The sequence below is a fragment of the Peromyscus californicus genome, unplaced genomic scaffold, assembly GCF_007827085.1.
Source record: "Peromyscus californicus insignis strain IS unplaced genomic scaffold, ASM782708v3 Scaffold_5__1_contigs__length_169319896, whole genome shotgun sequence".
In the NCBI taxonomy this organism is placed as follows: domain Eukaryota; kingdom Metazoa; phylum Chordata; class Mammalia; order Rodentia; family Cricetidae; genus Peromyscus; species Peromyscus californicus.
The window spans coordinates 31,482,036-31,495,417 of NW_026294573.1; the positions used below are offsets into that span (position 1 = coordinate 31,482,036).

At 51.3% G+C, this 13,382-nt stretch overlaps 1 protein-coding gene across 1 annotated transcript in view; it reads left to right on the forward strand.

Moving 5' to 3' along the window:
• Positions 1-4,431, forward strand: part of Bmp8a (bone morphogenetic protein 8a) — a 32,328-nt gene extending 27,897 nt beyond the window's left edge. The window contains exon 7 of the mRNA XM_052718423.1: positions 2,384-4,431. Within this exon, the coding sequence (XP_052574383.1) occupies positions 2,384-2,533 (150 nt within the window). The 3' untranslated portion in view covers positions 2,534-4,431. The remainder of the gene's footprint in view (positions 1-2,383) is intronic.
• The last annotated feature ends 8,951 nt before the right edge of the window (positions 4,432-13,382 follow it).

Sequence of the window (13,382 nt, forward strand, 5' to 3'; positions counted from 1 at the left end):
TTGGGAATTTATTAGGATATAAATTGAGGAAATACACTCATGAATACAGAACCGAGTAGACAGCTGAAGTTATCCTCTGATCTGACTGGGAGTGAATCTACCCGGCAGTTCAGTCACACCAGGAAGCAGGAAGCAGGGAGACGGGCCCTCGTGACCCCCTCTCCCTTAACTTTGTTTTGTTTTGTTTTGTTTTGTTTTGTTTTTCGAGACAGGGTTTCTCTGTGTAGCTTTGCGCCTTTCCTGGATCTCACTCTGTAGACCAGGCTGGCCTCGAACTCACAGAGATCCGCCTGCCTCTGCCTCCCGAGTGCTGGGATTAAAGGCGTGCGCCACCACCGCCCGGCGCTCTCCCTTAACTTTTAAGAGGTCACACACAAAGGCAAGAAGCAGGCCTCTTCGGGTCCTATAGCCCAAGGTCATGGGCGGAGCAAATACCACTACACTGGGCACACACACAACAGATGGGCACCCATGGCGCCTGCGTGACCTCAGTGCACAAGTGCCCAGTGGACAGGGTGGATGTGCCCTCTCTGGTGTGCGTGTGTGCTCATCCATCCTGCCTCGCCCGTGGATCTCCCCTTGGGCTCTCTGCTCTTCTGGGCCTTGGCTGGTTCCTGATGCCTTTCCCTCATATATCCCAGGCTGGAGTCAGGCTCAGTATGTAACCAAGGGTGACTTTGAACGTCTGCTACCCCTGCCTCCAGTCCCGGGCGCCGGGATTATATGTGTGCGGTATTATGCCTACTTTATATGATGTGGGTCAAATCCACAGCTTCCTGCATGCTAAACAGGCACACAGCCAACTGAGATCCGTCCAGAGCCCTGCCCCTGCCGCTGGCTCTTGACCCCATTTCTTTCCTGACTCTTCCTCGGGGGTAGCACTGGTAGCCTTAGATTCTGGGCCATCCTCAGCGGCGGGAGCAGGTTCTAGCAGGACACCACCACAGCCTGTATTGACAGGCGTTTGTACTTGCTGACTCTGATGTCAAGACCTTGTTCTGGAATGTTTTTCCTGGAATCCTGGTGTCCCACGGTTTTGTGTTTATCTAGCAAGAGACTATGCCAAGTGAATGATGCCCTGGAGTGAGCATCATGAATTAAAAAGAGCCGTTTGAGCTGACACGAGGCATCCTTTCACCATGGCCACCGCATTTGCTGGAGCCTGAGAGGAGCAGCCCGGGGTGACAGTGAGACAGGCAGTCAGCAGTTCCCTGGTGGGGTGGGTAGCCCTGCTCCTCCCAGGCCTTGTCTCCTCCCCCACTTTGCTCTGGCCTCTGTTTCCCCCGTTGACAGTGGCTTGACTCCAGTAAGTGCTCATGACCTGCCGGCAGCGGCAGACGGGACAATCTCTGTCCCCTGGGGAGGCTGGAGTGAGAACACAAGCAAAGCCACAGGGAGCGAGAGGGGGACCATGGGTTCCAGGTTAACGTGGCCCATTGATGGTGGAGGGAACCTGGTGTGGGCTTCCGCATCAGGAGCATCCGGGGCAGCAACAGAAAGAGGAAAGTCAAGCCCGGCTGTCTGGTGGTGTAATCCCAGTACTCAGGAGGCAGAGGCAGGTGGATCTTTGTGAGTTCGAGGCCAGCCTGGTCTACCAATCAGGTCTACATAGCAAGTTCCATAACAGCCAGGACTACATAGTAAGACCCTGTCTCAAAAAAGAAAAAGAGAGAGAGAGAGAGAGAGAGAGAGAGAGAGAGAGAGAGAGAGAGAGAGAGAGAGAGAGAGAGATGGCTATATGGATGATATATGGATGAACACCTATTTCAAGGATAGCGGCACCGTCAGCCAGCCAGTGGGAACCCCATGCAGGCTTGATGTATCACCTACAAAGACAGCCTTGCCTCAGAAGTTCTGAGGCTGGGTCACAAGTGGGACAGAGTTCTAGAACTTAAGCATTGGTCCCGTGTGAGTTTCTAACTCAGTTTGCAGAGTGTCACACACACACACACACACACACACACACACACACACACACACACACACCTGTCGGGGATGTAGTAAAGTGCAGAGAAGTGTGGGGCAGTGAGATTCCAGAGGAGGCACCTCAGAGGGCACACACCCATGGGTACCCAGTGCTGGGGACAAGCAAAGTTGTCTTCTGTGTCTGGGCAGACGCGAACGTGACAGTGGAGCAGGACCGAGAGTGTCGATGGGTTTGTGAATCAGTCCCTCCAAGCCAGGTGCCTGGGCTGTGCTCTGAGGTCAGTGGGCAGGCCACATGTACAGAGAGGGGATGCTCTAGCCAAAGGTGGAGAATGACTTTTGCCCGGTCAGAGGGGCTGAGACCTTCTGGAAAGGAAGCACGTGAGGGCGGGTCTTTGCTGGGCAGGTCTTTATGCTCCTGCCTGCATCCCCTCTCCCCTCCCTCCCTCCCTGTCAGGTACACCTGATGAAACCAGACGTCGTCCCCAAGGCATGCTGCGCGCCCACCAAACTGAGTGCCACCTCTGTGCTCTACTACGACAGCAGCAACAATGTCATCCTACGCAAGCACCGCAACATGGTGGTCAAGGCCTGTGGCTGCCACTGAGGCCCTGCTCAACAGCCTGCTTCTGCTCCCTTACCCGGCTGGTGTGGTCAGGCCCCTTTCCAGAGGCAGGAAACCCTCATATGCTATCATAGCTCAGACAGGGGCAACAGGAGGCCCTTACTTCCCCTGGCCACTTCCTGCTAAAATTTTGGTCCTTTCCCAGCTCCTCTATCCCCTTCTTGGGGTTTGTGGCCTATGGCCCTCCCTCTCCCAGTCCCCCTACCCCAAGCACAGACTGAATGCACACAGCATCCCAGAGCTGTGCTGACTGAGGGTCTGGGGTCAGCACTGAAGACCTACATGAGAGGAAGACTGTTCCTTGGCCATCCCCAGCCCAGAATGGCCGATTCTGGATGGTCTGAGGTGGCCCTGGAGTCTGAAACTGGCTGATCTGGGCTCTGCACCATTCACTGTGGCAGTAGGGGCATGTCTAGGTATAACAGACACACACTTAGATCAGTGCTAGCTCTACTTCTCTCGTGCAGAATTAGCTTGTCAGAAAAAGAATAGGCAGAGGCAGGTGTGGTAATGCATGCCATTAATCCCAGCTCTAGAGAGACAGGGAGGGTCTCTGTGAGTTCAAGGCCACACAGGGAGACCCTGTCTGAAAAAGAAAAGAAAAAGAACCATCTGGTTGGGCTTCATGGCTTTCAGTAAAAGTAAGAGGGACATTTCATGACATGTGTCCTGGGTCTGCCCTTCTGCCTAGAAGCAAAGGACCCTGGGAACTTGCAGTTCCCTCTCCTACCGCTACCATGCTGACCAGTTTGGGGATGGGCACTGTGACAAAGTAAACTCTGAACAGAAGCAAGAACACAGCTGAAGTGGCTGGTCCAGGCTGGCTCACAGGAGATGCCCCTGCTTCTTCTCCTAGCTGATGGCCTGCATCAGTGATCTCCCTCCGAGCGTCTCACACTGCCCCTGGACAGGCCCTCCACATCCTCAGCACAGACCTGCAGATGGCCACCAGCAGCTCCTGAGAGGAAAGGACTTGGCTTTCCTTTTCCTCCAGGAAGACCCATCCATTCCACCCAGGGCACAGTAACTAGACAGCCCTCCAGCCAGGCGTGGGGCAAAAGGGAGGTGTGTCAGCATTTGCTTATGTCTGGGAACTAAGAACAGGTTGGTCACCAAGTTGGCGTCACCCTGGGGGCCCAGCGGCCCTATCCTGTTTCTGGGACCTGTGAGTCAAAGAAAAGGCCCCTGTCCCAGGGGACTGACAGGTGGTAATTAGGCAGAGTTGGGTGGGGAGGCTCGGAAACCACTGTTCCCCCTGGAGCAGCCGCTGGGAGCTGGAGTGTTTATTTGATTTCTGACTTGCTAAAGCCTGTAATTTACCTGCGGGAACAGAGTCCAGCTGCCCAAACTGTGTCATTAAGAGCAGGTCCTGGGCCCATCCCCATCTAGAGACACACCCAGCGGAGGTGGACCCACCCAGGTGCCCAGGGATGCACTCCATGGAGTTCACACTCTGTACCCCTGAATGGGCCTCCGGGAGGGTGGGACCAGCGGCCAGAGTGAGGCTGAGGTTGGAGGGAGTGAGACTGGGGCCATGCTGCAGGACAGCAGCCTCTCCCTCCCCTTCGACCTGGGAGGGTTTCCTGTGTGGGGCCAGAGGGGGGGACCCTTCCATGTATACAAAGAATGAGCCCAGAAGATCTGCAAGATGGTAACTTCCCCAAGAGCTTCACTGGCTGCTCTTCCAGAGGACCAGGATTCAATTCCCAGCACCCACATGGCAGCTTACAATGGTCTGTAACTCCAGTTTCAGAGGATCCAATGCCCTCTTCTGACTTCCAATGGCTCCTGCACACATGTGGTGCACAGACATACATGCAGGCAAAACACTCATGTACATAAGAATAAAAGTAAATAAATCTTTAAAAAAAACAAAAAAAAAGCTTCGGGGCTTCGAACAAAGGCTGCCTGGGATTGCACAAGGCCTTAGCCTGAACTTCAGGACACTGACTTGCTTAGTGTCTGGACAAACGACCTTTCTTACCCAAGCTTAAATCTCCCATCTGTAACACGAAGCTGGCTTTCTGTTATTGTAACAAAATGCCGGAGACAATCAATTTGAAGCAGGAAAAGGTTTCTCTTGACTCACAGCTTCAGAGGTTTGTGGTTAGCTGGCCCCACCGCTTTTGGCTGGTGGGGAGGCAACAAATTGTGGCACAGAGCAGGGCGGGACGAAGCCACTCATCCCATGATGGACAGGAAGCTGAAGAAAGGAAAAAGTAGATGAGTCCCAGACGCTCCTTCAATGACACCTGCCCCGTGACCAGAAAAACCTCCTCCTTAGACGCAGCTGCCTCCAGCTCCTGAGCCTGGGACTAAGCCTCGGGTCCCCAGGCTGTTGGGGATATCCCAGATCTAAATTGGAGCAGTTTTTTGTTTTTGTTTTTGTTTTTCATTCCATAGTTCTTCCTGCCAGGGGACCTGTCTGCCTCCTTGGCCATTTCCTCTCAAAGGCTTGGCCATGGGACTCACAACCTTATCCGGCGAACCTTCCTGAACCAAGTAGGAGGTAGAGCCATCAATGTTTAGCATCTAGCCTGGCTTCGTCAGGAGCACCCATGTTTGTGAAATGAATGTTTGAAAGATGCCGCCTCTGTACTGCCACGATGTAGAGCAGGAGCATGGGGCCACTGTGTGACTTCCTCCCACAGCAAAGCAAACGCCTGGCGATCACAGCCTCCCAGTGCCCCAACATCTGACACCATCAGCCAACCAGGCAGTCGTGGATGGCACCAAATGGAAAGATCTTAGAGAAGAGAGAGACATAGCACCTGGGACATCAGCATTGTCACCAAGACCATCTGGTTTAATGGTGATCTCTGACCACCCAGGTCACACGTTAGAAGCAAAAATGACCTTCACTGAAGGCCCCTAGGGGCAAAAATAAGAAAACACCACAGGACACAAAAGCAGGGCTGCCTGTGTGGGGGACAGACCCTCATGACATCATCACGGCTGCAGCCCAGCACATCTGGATGTCGGCTGGGTACAGTGCTGTACCCGTGTCCAGATGCAGCAATATAGGAGACACACTGTGGAGAAACTCCCTACAGTTTACAGGAGGAGAGGGAGAGGGCACAGGTTTGGAGTGGAGCAGAACAGAGCTGCCATCAAGTCCTGGCCCTGGCTCTGTGACTCTGACCCCTGCCCAGGCCTCAGTGCTAACCCAGGCCCTTTGGGTGCTGGGTTAGACCTGCCCTTGTGAGCCCCCTCACCCAAGGCTCAGATGTGCTCAGAGCCCTCAGCACTGGCCACTTGTGGAGGTGTATGTAGATAGTCAGTCTCTCTCTCTCTCTCTCTCTCTCTCTCTCTCTCTCTCTCTCTCTCTCTCTCTCTCTCTCTCTCTCTCTCTCTCTCTCTCTCTCTCTCTCTCTCTCTCTCTCTCTCTCTCCTCTCTCTCCTCTCTCCTCTCTCTCCCTCCCTCCCTCCTTACTCTCTCACTCGGTTTTTTGAGACAGGGTTTCTCTGTGTAGCCCTGGATGTTCTGGAACTCACTCTGTAACCCAGGCTGGTCTCGAACTCACAGAGATCTGCCTGCCTCTGCCTCCTGGATTAAAGGTGTGCGCCTCCACCACCCGACTGATAGTATCTCATTTTAAATGGACTTGGCAGTGCGGCCTGGGCCAGCCTTCCTAGCAATGCCATCTTCTCCCAGAATGTACCCCTGCTGTTGCCGTATTGAACAAATACAAATACAAACTCCGTGAGTTCGAGGCCAGCCTGGTCTACAGAGTAAGTTCCAGGACAGCCAAGGCTACATGGCTTTGTTATGCTTACCCCAAACCATCTCCGAGTGAGTGCTGGCCCTGCACCTTGCCCACCTGTGAGAAGGGCCAAGCTGCAGCACTAGGGTCTCTAGGGTGGAGACATGGTAGGTGTGGCCCTAACCTGTGGCCCGCTAGTGGTCATGTGCCAACTCTGTCCTTGAGGGCGAAGTCTTTCTTCTTACTGGGGGGGGGGGGGAGCTCAAGCAGACATTTGGCCTTTAAAAAAATTCGTGTGGTGGCGCACGCCTTTAATCTCAGCACTAGGGAGGCAGAGGCAGGAGGGTCTCTGTGAGTTCGAGGCCAGCCTTGTCTACAGAATGAGTTCTAGTACAGTCAAGGCCTTTACACAAAGAAACCCTGTCTCAAAAAAAAAAACTTCTTTATGTAGGAAACTTACATATATACTGGGGAATGTTTTTTAAATTAATTTTAAATTTAAAACTTAAAGAATAGACTATAAGTCCCGTAATTCCACCGTCTAGCTGACCAGGGTGAATAGTCCTCCTGGTTTCTTCCTGGAGCCTGTGTACACACGTCCGCACGGGCTATGTGGGTAACTTAGGAAGTTAGAGTTGTACTGTACACTGCTGATGAACTGATTCAGTATCTAATGGGCTTTAAAACTTTGTGATATTAAATATTTTTGAAAACAAATTTGAACAGTAGTCTGTCTATGTCTTGATTTCTGCCCCCTCTCCACAGGACAGGCTCCTCAGCGGGCAGCGGGTGCCTCACTGAGCATGGTCTCAAGATTGGCCCACAGCCAGGCAGTGGTGGCGCACACCTTTAATCCCAGCACTCTGGAGGCAGAGGCAGGAGGACCTCTGTAAGTTTGAGGCCAGCCTGGTCTACAGAGTAAATTCCAGGACAGCCAAGGCTACATACACAGAGAACAGAAACCCTGTCTCAAAAAAAAAAAAACAAAAAAAAAAAACAAACCAAAACCAGGTCGCCAGGTCCTGCTGGGCTCTAAATCAATGAACACGGCCCAAGTCAACCTAATGTCAGTGTACCAACATGGGCTGCTCTGGAGCCACCAAGGCCAGGGCAGCAGGCTTCTCTCCTCCCCTCCAGGTTTATCCCGGGACCCCAGATGAGAACACATCCTGAGAGCAACAGCCCCATCCACAGGCTCTTGATTTCAAAACAGACACTGGATCAGGTGGCCGCTAGTGGGGACGAGGGTCCCTGGTGACTGCTGGGGCTCAGCCTCTCCACACGAGATGCCATAGCGCATGGCTAGTAGGGAGTGAGGCCAGCCTCCCGCAGGCTGCCGTTTCCAGGCAGGACTTGGGAGGGGTGGTGGGGAACAAATCTGGCTTGTGTATGTTTGATGGGTTCCGAAAGGGACCTGCATATCCCATGGGAGAAACATTCTGTCGTGGCGTCAGGGGGTGAAGGAGGAGAGGACACATTGTGAGACTGACTAGAGACAGCCATTAGCTACAGTACCAGTATGCGAGAGCAGAAACCGGCCTGGCCAACCTGGTCCCCTGTCTGGCCAGCAGGAAAACAGAGAAGCATTTCTGCCCAGTTTTGATGTCAACCTTCCAGCACTGAGCACGTAGGGGAGGGGTCTCCCCAAAGTCTCAGCCTCAGGAAGGTTAGGTCTGTCCCAGCTGCCACCTCGGGGACCTAGCTGGAGGTCACTACAAAACCCAGGGGTTATCAAAAACAAACGACAAACACTGCTCAGGAGCCACAGATGGCCAAGACAGGTTGTGGCAGTCCACGCCTGGGAAAGCCAATGGCTAGGCACAGCTGCCCGTGGTAAGGAGGGGGACTCTTGTATTGGCTCCCAGGCCCCAGCTACCCCTGGGAAAGTGCCCAGAGCGTGACAGGCCAGGCTGTACTTTGCAGGAACTGTTCCTGAGGAAGCCAAAGGGTTCAGGCCCATGCCAGCTTGCTTCACCCCCAGCCCCAGCGCTCACGAGGAGGCTACCTCCTCCTTCCCGATCTCAGTGTCAAAAGCAGAGAAGAGAGAGCACAGTCTCCTCACCTGTGCCAGGCAGCTGTGGCCACCTGCTTTGGCTTCCTATGCTTGTGGCTCTGGGCCTTGACGGCAGAGCAGAGAAATCAGGGGTCAAAGAGAAAGAAAGCGTGAGGGGCTGAAAGCCTCAGGGATCCCCATCCACACTCGGAATCTGACTACAGAGAGCCCTGTCTAGACCTTGCACAAGGCTTCTAGCCAGAGCAGGGGCAGGGTGACCAGTTCAACCTGCTTCAAGATAGTGGGGCCTTTGGGCCTCCCCAGACACCCAGAGCTCACTACCCAGTCGGTCTGCTTTGCATAAGTCGGGAAGAACTGGCAGCCACTGGTGTCTGGGCCCAGCTGACCTCGGAGAGGCTTGGGAGGAATAAGCGCGGTCTCCCTGCACTCTGCTCCCGGTCCTTAAAGCATGTCTGTCTGCACGGCCCTCTGGCGGCTGGCTCAGGCTCTGGGATGCATTAGCCTCACCTGGTCCTTCCCTCGGCGGTGAAGCAGGCTAAGGAGGGTGGTTTTGATCTTTTAACACTGGTTTCTCTTCTTATTTATTCAGCAAATACCAGCTATGTGGACCTCCCGTGGAGGTCCCAACCATGGGGAAACGTAACCTAGTGGGGAAGGGTCACCCCAAAGATGACTGTAGAGAGCCTGGGGTACAGTGCCCGCGCTGCAAGCATGGGGGGATGGAGTCTGAATCTCCAGTACCTGTGTAGGAAGTCGGACACGTCTGCAACCTCAGCACTGGGTAAGGGGTGGAGATGGGGAGCCCCGAGAGCTGGATGAAATGGAGAGCTGCGGGTTCGGGGAGAGGCGCTGCCCAGGGAGACACCAAACATCCTTCTCTGCCCTTGGGAAGCTGAAGGATCGGCTGTTACAAGACCATTCTCAGCTACATAGCGAGTTTGAAGCCAGTCTGGGGTTCACGAAACTGCCTCCAAACAAAATGCCGAGGTCTGCCAGGACGGCTCAGAGGCTGAAACACCTGCTGAGTCTGATGACATGAGTTCTTTCCCCGGCACCCATATAAAGGTGCCAGGAAAGAGCTGGCATCATGACATGTGTGCCCCACATCACACACACAATAGTTAACAGGTGAAAATTTTATTTATTTATTTATTTTTTTCGAGGCAGTGTTTCTCTGTGTAGCTCTGGCTGTCCTAGAACTCACCCTGTAGACCAGGCTGGCCTCGAACTCAAAAGATGCACCTGCCTTTGCCTCCTGAGTGCTGGGATTAAAGGCCTGTGCCACCACTGCCTGACTGTAAATGTTATTTTTTTATTATTAAAATTAAAATTGAGGGGAAAAATTATCTGTCCAGGCATGATAGTACTTGCCTGTAATCCCAGGACTTGGGAAGTAGAGGCAGGCTGGCAAACTCATGGCCAGCCTGGGCTATGGAGTAAGTTTCAGGCTATCCAGGGCTGCCTAGTAGGAGCCTGTCTAAGCCACAACAAAAAGGCAACTCTGACCAAACTAGCAGGAGACAGAGGCCATCCTGGAGACAAAAGAGCACCTTGGGGAACTGTGTGGTAGGGATGGAGGGTAGGGGCCAGCTGGGCCCAGATGAATGCCAAGAATGAGCCCCAAGACCCTGACCAGCAGGCTGGGTGGTAGTGTCTGCTAAAACAGGAAGTGTGGAGAAGGGGAACAGGTGGCTTTCATCTGAGAAGTCTAAGGGGTCCAAGTAGAAGTCTAACGGGAGCCACTGAAGACCACAGGCAGACAGCAGCCAAGAGCAGGAAGCCATAAAGCCATGAGGTGGAAGTCTCACATAGAGACCGACCAGTTCAACATTGCAAAGTCCTGGGGCAGGATGTGCTTGCCCAGGACCAGACTCTCAGTGGGGTGGTACTGCCCTCTAGAGGCTACTTGGAAACTGCACGGTATGTCAGTAATCTTTGGCCTAACTACCAAGCCAGACCCTGTCTTAACAAAACAGCAGGCCAGTGGTGGCACCCGCCTTTTTATCTCAGCGGAGGTAGGTGGATCTCTGTGAGTTCGAGGCCAGACTGGTCAATGCAGTGAGTTCCAGGATAGCCAGGGCTACACAGAGAAACCCTGTCTCAAAAAACCATACAGAGATAAAGCCTGCCTCAAAAAATAAACAACAACAAAACAAACAAAACGAAACAAAAAAGAAAACAGGCATGTAGGCACCTACTTGTAACTCCAGCAGTTAGGAGATGGAGGTGGGAATATCAGCAGTTCAAGGTCATTCTCAGCTACATAGTGAGTTCCAGACCAGCCTGGGCTAGATGAGGTCCTGTCTTCAAAACAAAACAAAACCTAAACCAGCTCGTGATGGTGGCGCACACCTTTAATCCCAGCACTCTGGAGACAGAGGCAGGCAGACCTCTGTGAATCCCAGGCCAGCCTGGTCTACATAGTGAGCCCTGTCTTCAAAAAGATAAAAGTTTAATTACATAAAGCAAGTTTTCACACAGCAAAAATGCATTATAAACAAAGTAAAATAATAAAAAACAACAGCCTGATAAACCAAGAGAAATGTTTGTTGTGTGCCTCGGATATCACACAATGTCTAATACCCAAAGACACGCAGGATCTTGGATTAAGCCTTCGGCTCAGTTGGTGGTGAATCTGTGTACGCAGCATGCCTGAGGCTTCCATGCCCGGCTCCCACAAGGGGACGAATGTTACATTTGAAAGGTGAAGGGCTGGAGAGATGGTTCAGCAGCTAAGAGCTCTGTAGCTAAAGTTTTCCTGCCTGGCCCACAGTCAGGATATCTCTCTCACCTGCCAGCCCCACAGCTGCTCAAACCCGATCAAGTAAACACAGAGACTTATATTGGTTACAAACTGTATGGCCGTGGCAGGCTTCTTGCTAACTGTTCTTACAGCTTCAATTAATCCATTTCCATTAATCTATACCTTGCCACATGGCTCATGGCTTACCGGCATCTTCACATGCTGTTTGTCATCTTGGCAGCTGGCAGTGTCTCTCTGACTCAGCCTTCCACTTCCCAGCTTTATTCTCCTCCTTGTCCTGCCTATACTTCCTGCCTGGCCACTGGCCAATCAGTGATTTATTTATTGACCAATCAGCAACACACTTGACATACAGACCATCCCACAGCACTTCCCCCTTTTTTATTTTTTTTCAAAAAGGAAGGTTTTAACCTTAACAAAGTAAAATTACATATAATTTGGGAATTTGGGCGTAGCTTCTCTTACTACTTCCTGCTGGAGGGGGGCGCTGTATCTTATGGGGACACAAAGAAAATTTTAGGATTATGGAATAGTCCATGAGGCTGTATTGTCTGAGCCAGTTGCCTTCAAACCATTCTGGATGTTGGATCATCTGGGTCATGGTGTCATCGGAGACCTTCAGGGGGTCTTAGCTGGTCAAACCTGATGTATCTTAATCTGGAACAAATCCATAGCCTTTGGCTTTCTGTGGGAACAAAAGCAGAGTCTCCTTTCCAAAGCAACATATCCTTATATCCAAATTTTGAAGTCAAGGTACCTTTAAAATATACATTTTGGCATAACTCAACAGCTTTTACAATCAAATGTTTTTCTGCAGTTAAACATCCCAAAGACAACACAATCCAGATTCTCTGTGTAATATTCATCTTTATGTGGCTTATTTTTTATATTAATTTTACTGTCTCTTTAAAGACTTTATTTTTTAAAACTATGTATTTGTTTCTATAACTGTATATATCACCTTTTTTGTCTCTTTCAAGCCTACGTATATTTTACACACATTGTAAACTATTACATCTGAATCTGTCTTATTGTGAATCTATTGCTTTAAACTGCAGCAGCTGCGGCTGCTGGCTCCGCCCACCTCAGCTTCCCAACATGGTGGTAGTACGTTTTCCACCAGCTCTGGGAGCTATCGTGGGTCTATGCTTTTATCCAAGAAGCGTGTAGCCCAGAAACCTTTTTTTTTTGTTTTGTACTAGCAAAGTCTAAATCCACCATGCAGCTTAATGTGCCACTTGCAGAGGCCTCATTCCTGCCATACTGCAGGTCCAGCACGCACGCTAGGAACCCACCAGTAGCTCAAACCCGCAGCTGCCGCTCATTTGAGAGAGACAATTAGGAACTGTTTTTAGCTCCGTTTTAGAATCTTTTTTCTCAGTTTTTAGGTGGAAGCTCTTGCCACCACATTGGACGCCATTTGTAGCTAAAGTTTTCCTGCCTGGCCCACAGTCAGGACAAATCTCTGTCACCACCAGTCCCACAGCTGCTCAAACCCGACCAAGTAAACACAGAGACTTATATTGGTTACAAACTGTATGGCCGTGGCAGGCTTCTTGCTAACTGTTCTTACAGCTTAAATTAATCCATTTCTATTAATCTATACCCTGCCACATAGCTCGTGGCTTACCGGCATCTTCACATGCTGTTTGTCATCTTGGCAGCTGGCAGTGTCTCTCTGACTCAGCCTTCCATTTCCCAGCTTTATTCTCCTCCTTGTCCTGCCTATACTTCCTGCCTGGCCACTGGCCAATCAGTGATTTATTTATTGACCAATCAGCAACACACTTGACATACAGACCATCCCACAGCAGAGCTCATAATGCTCTTCCAGAGGACTGAGTTCAGAACCACCTGTAACCCCAGCTCCAGTGGGATTAGACAATGGTGGCTTCCACACTCACGTGTTTGCACAAACACACAATTAAAAATAAAGTTTAAAAAAGTTTGAAAGGTGGTAGTGGCACACCTGTAATGCTTGAAAGGCTAAGGCAGGAGGATTTTGGCTAGCTTGAGGCTACACAATAAAACTGTCTCAAAGGTAAAATAAGGCAGTTGCACAGAACTCCTCCAGAGGATCCAACACCCTCTTCTGGCCTGCTCAGGCACCCATACTTGGTGTGCACACACAGCTCGTAAAATTTAAAACAAATCTTTTTGTTTGAGACAGATTCTGTGTAGCCCTGGCTGTCCTGGAACTCACTCTACAGACTGGTCTCAAAATCAAGAGATCCACCTGCCTCTGCCTCCAGAGTGCTGGGATTAAATCACATGCTACCACAGCCTGCTTCTTTACAGCAATTTGACCCTTTGACCCAGTAATTCTAATTCGAGGAATTTACCCTCAAG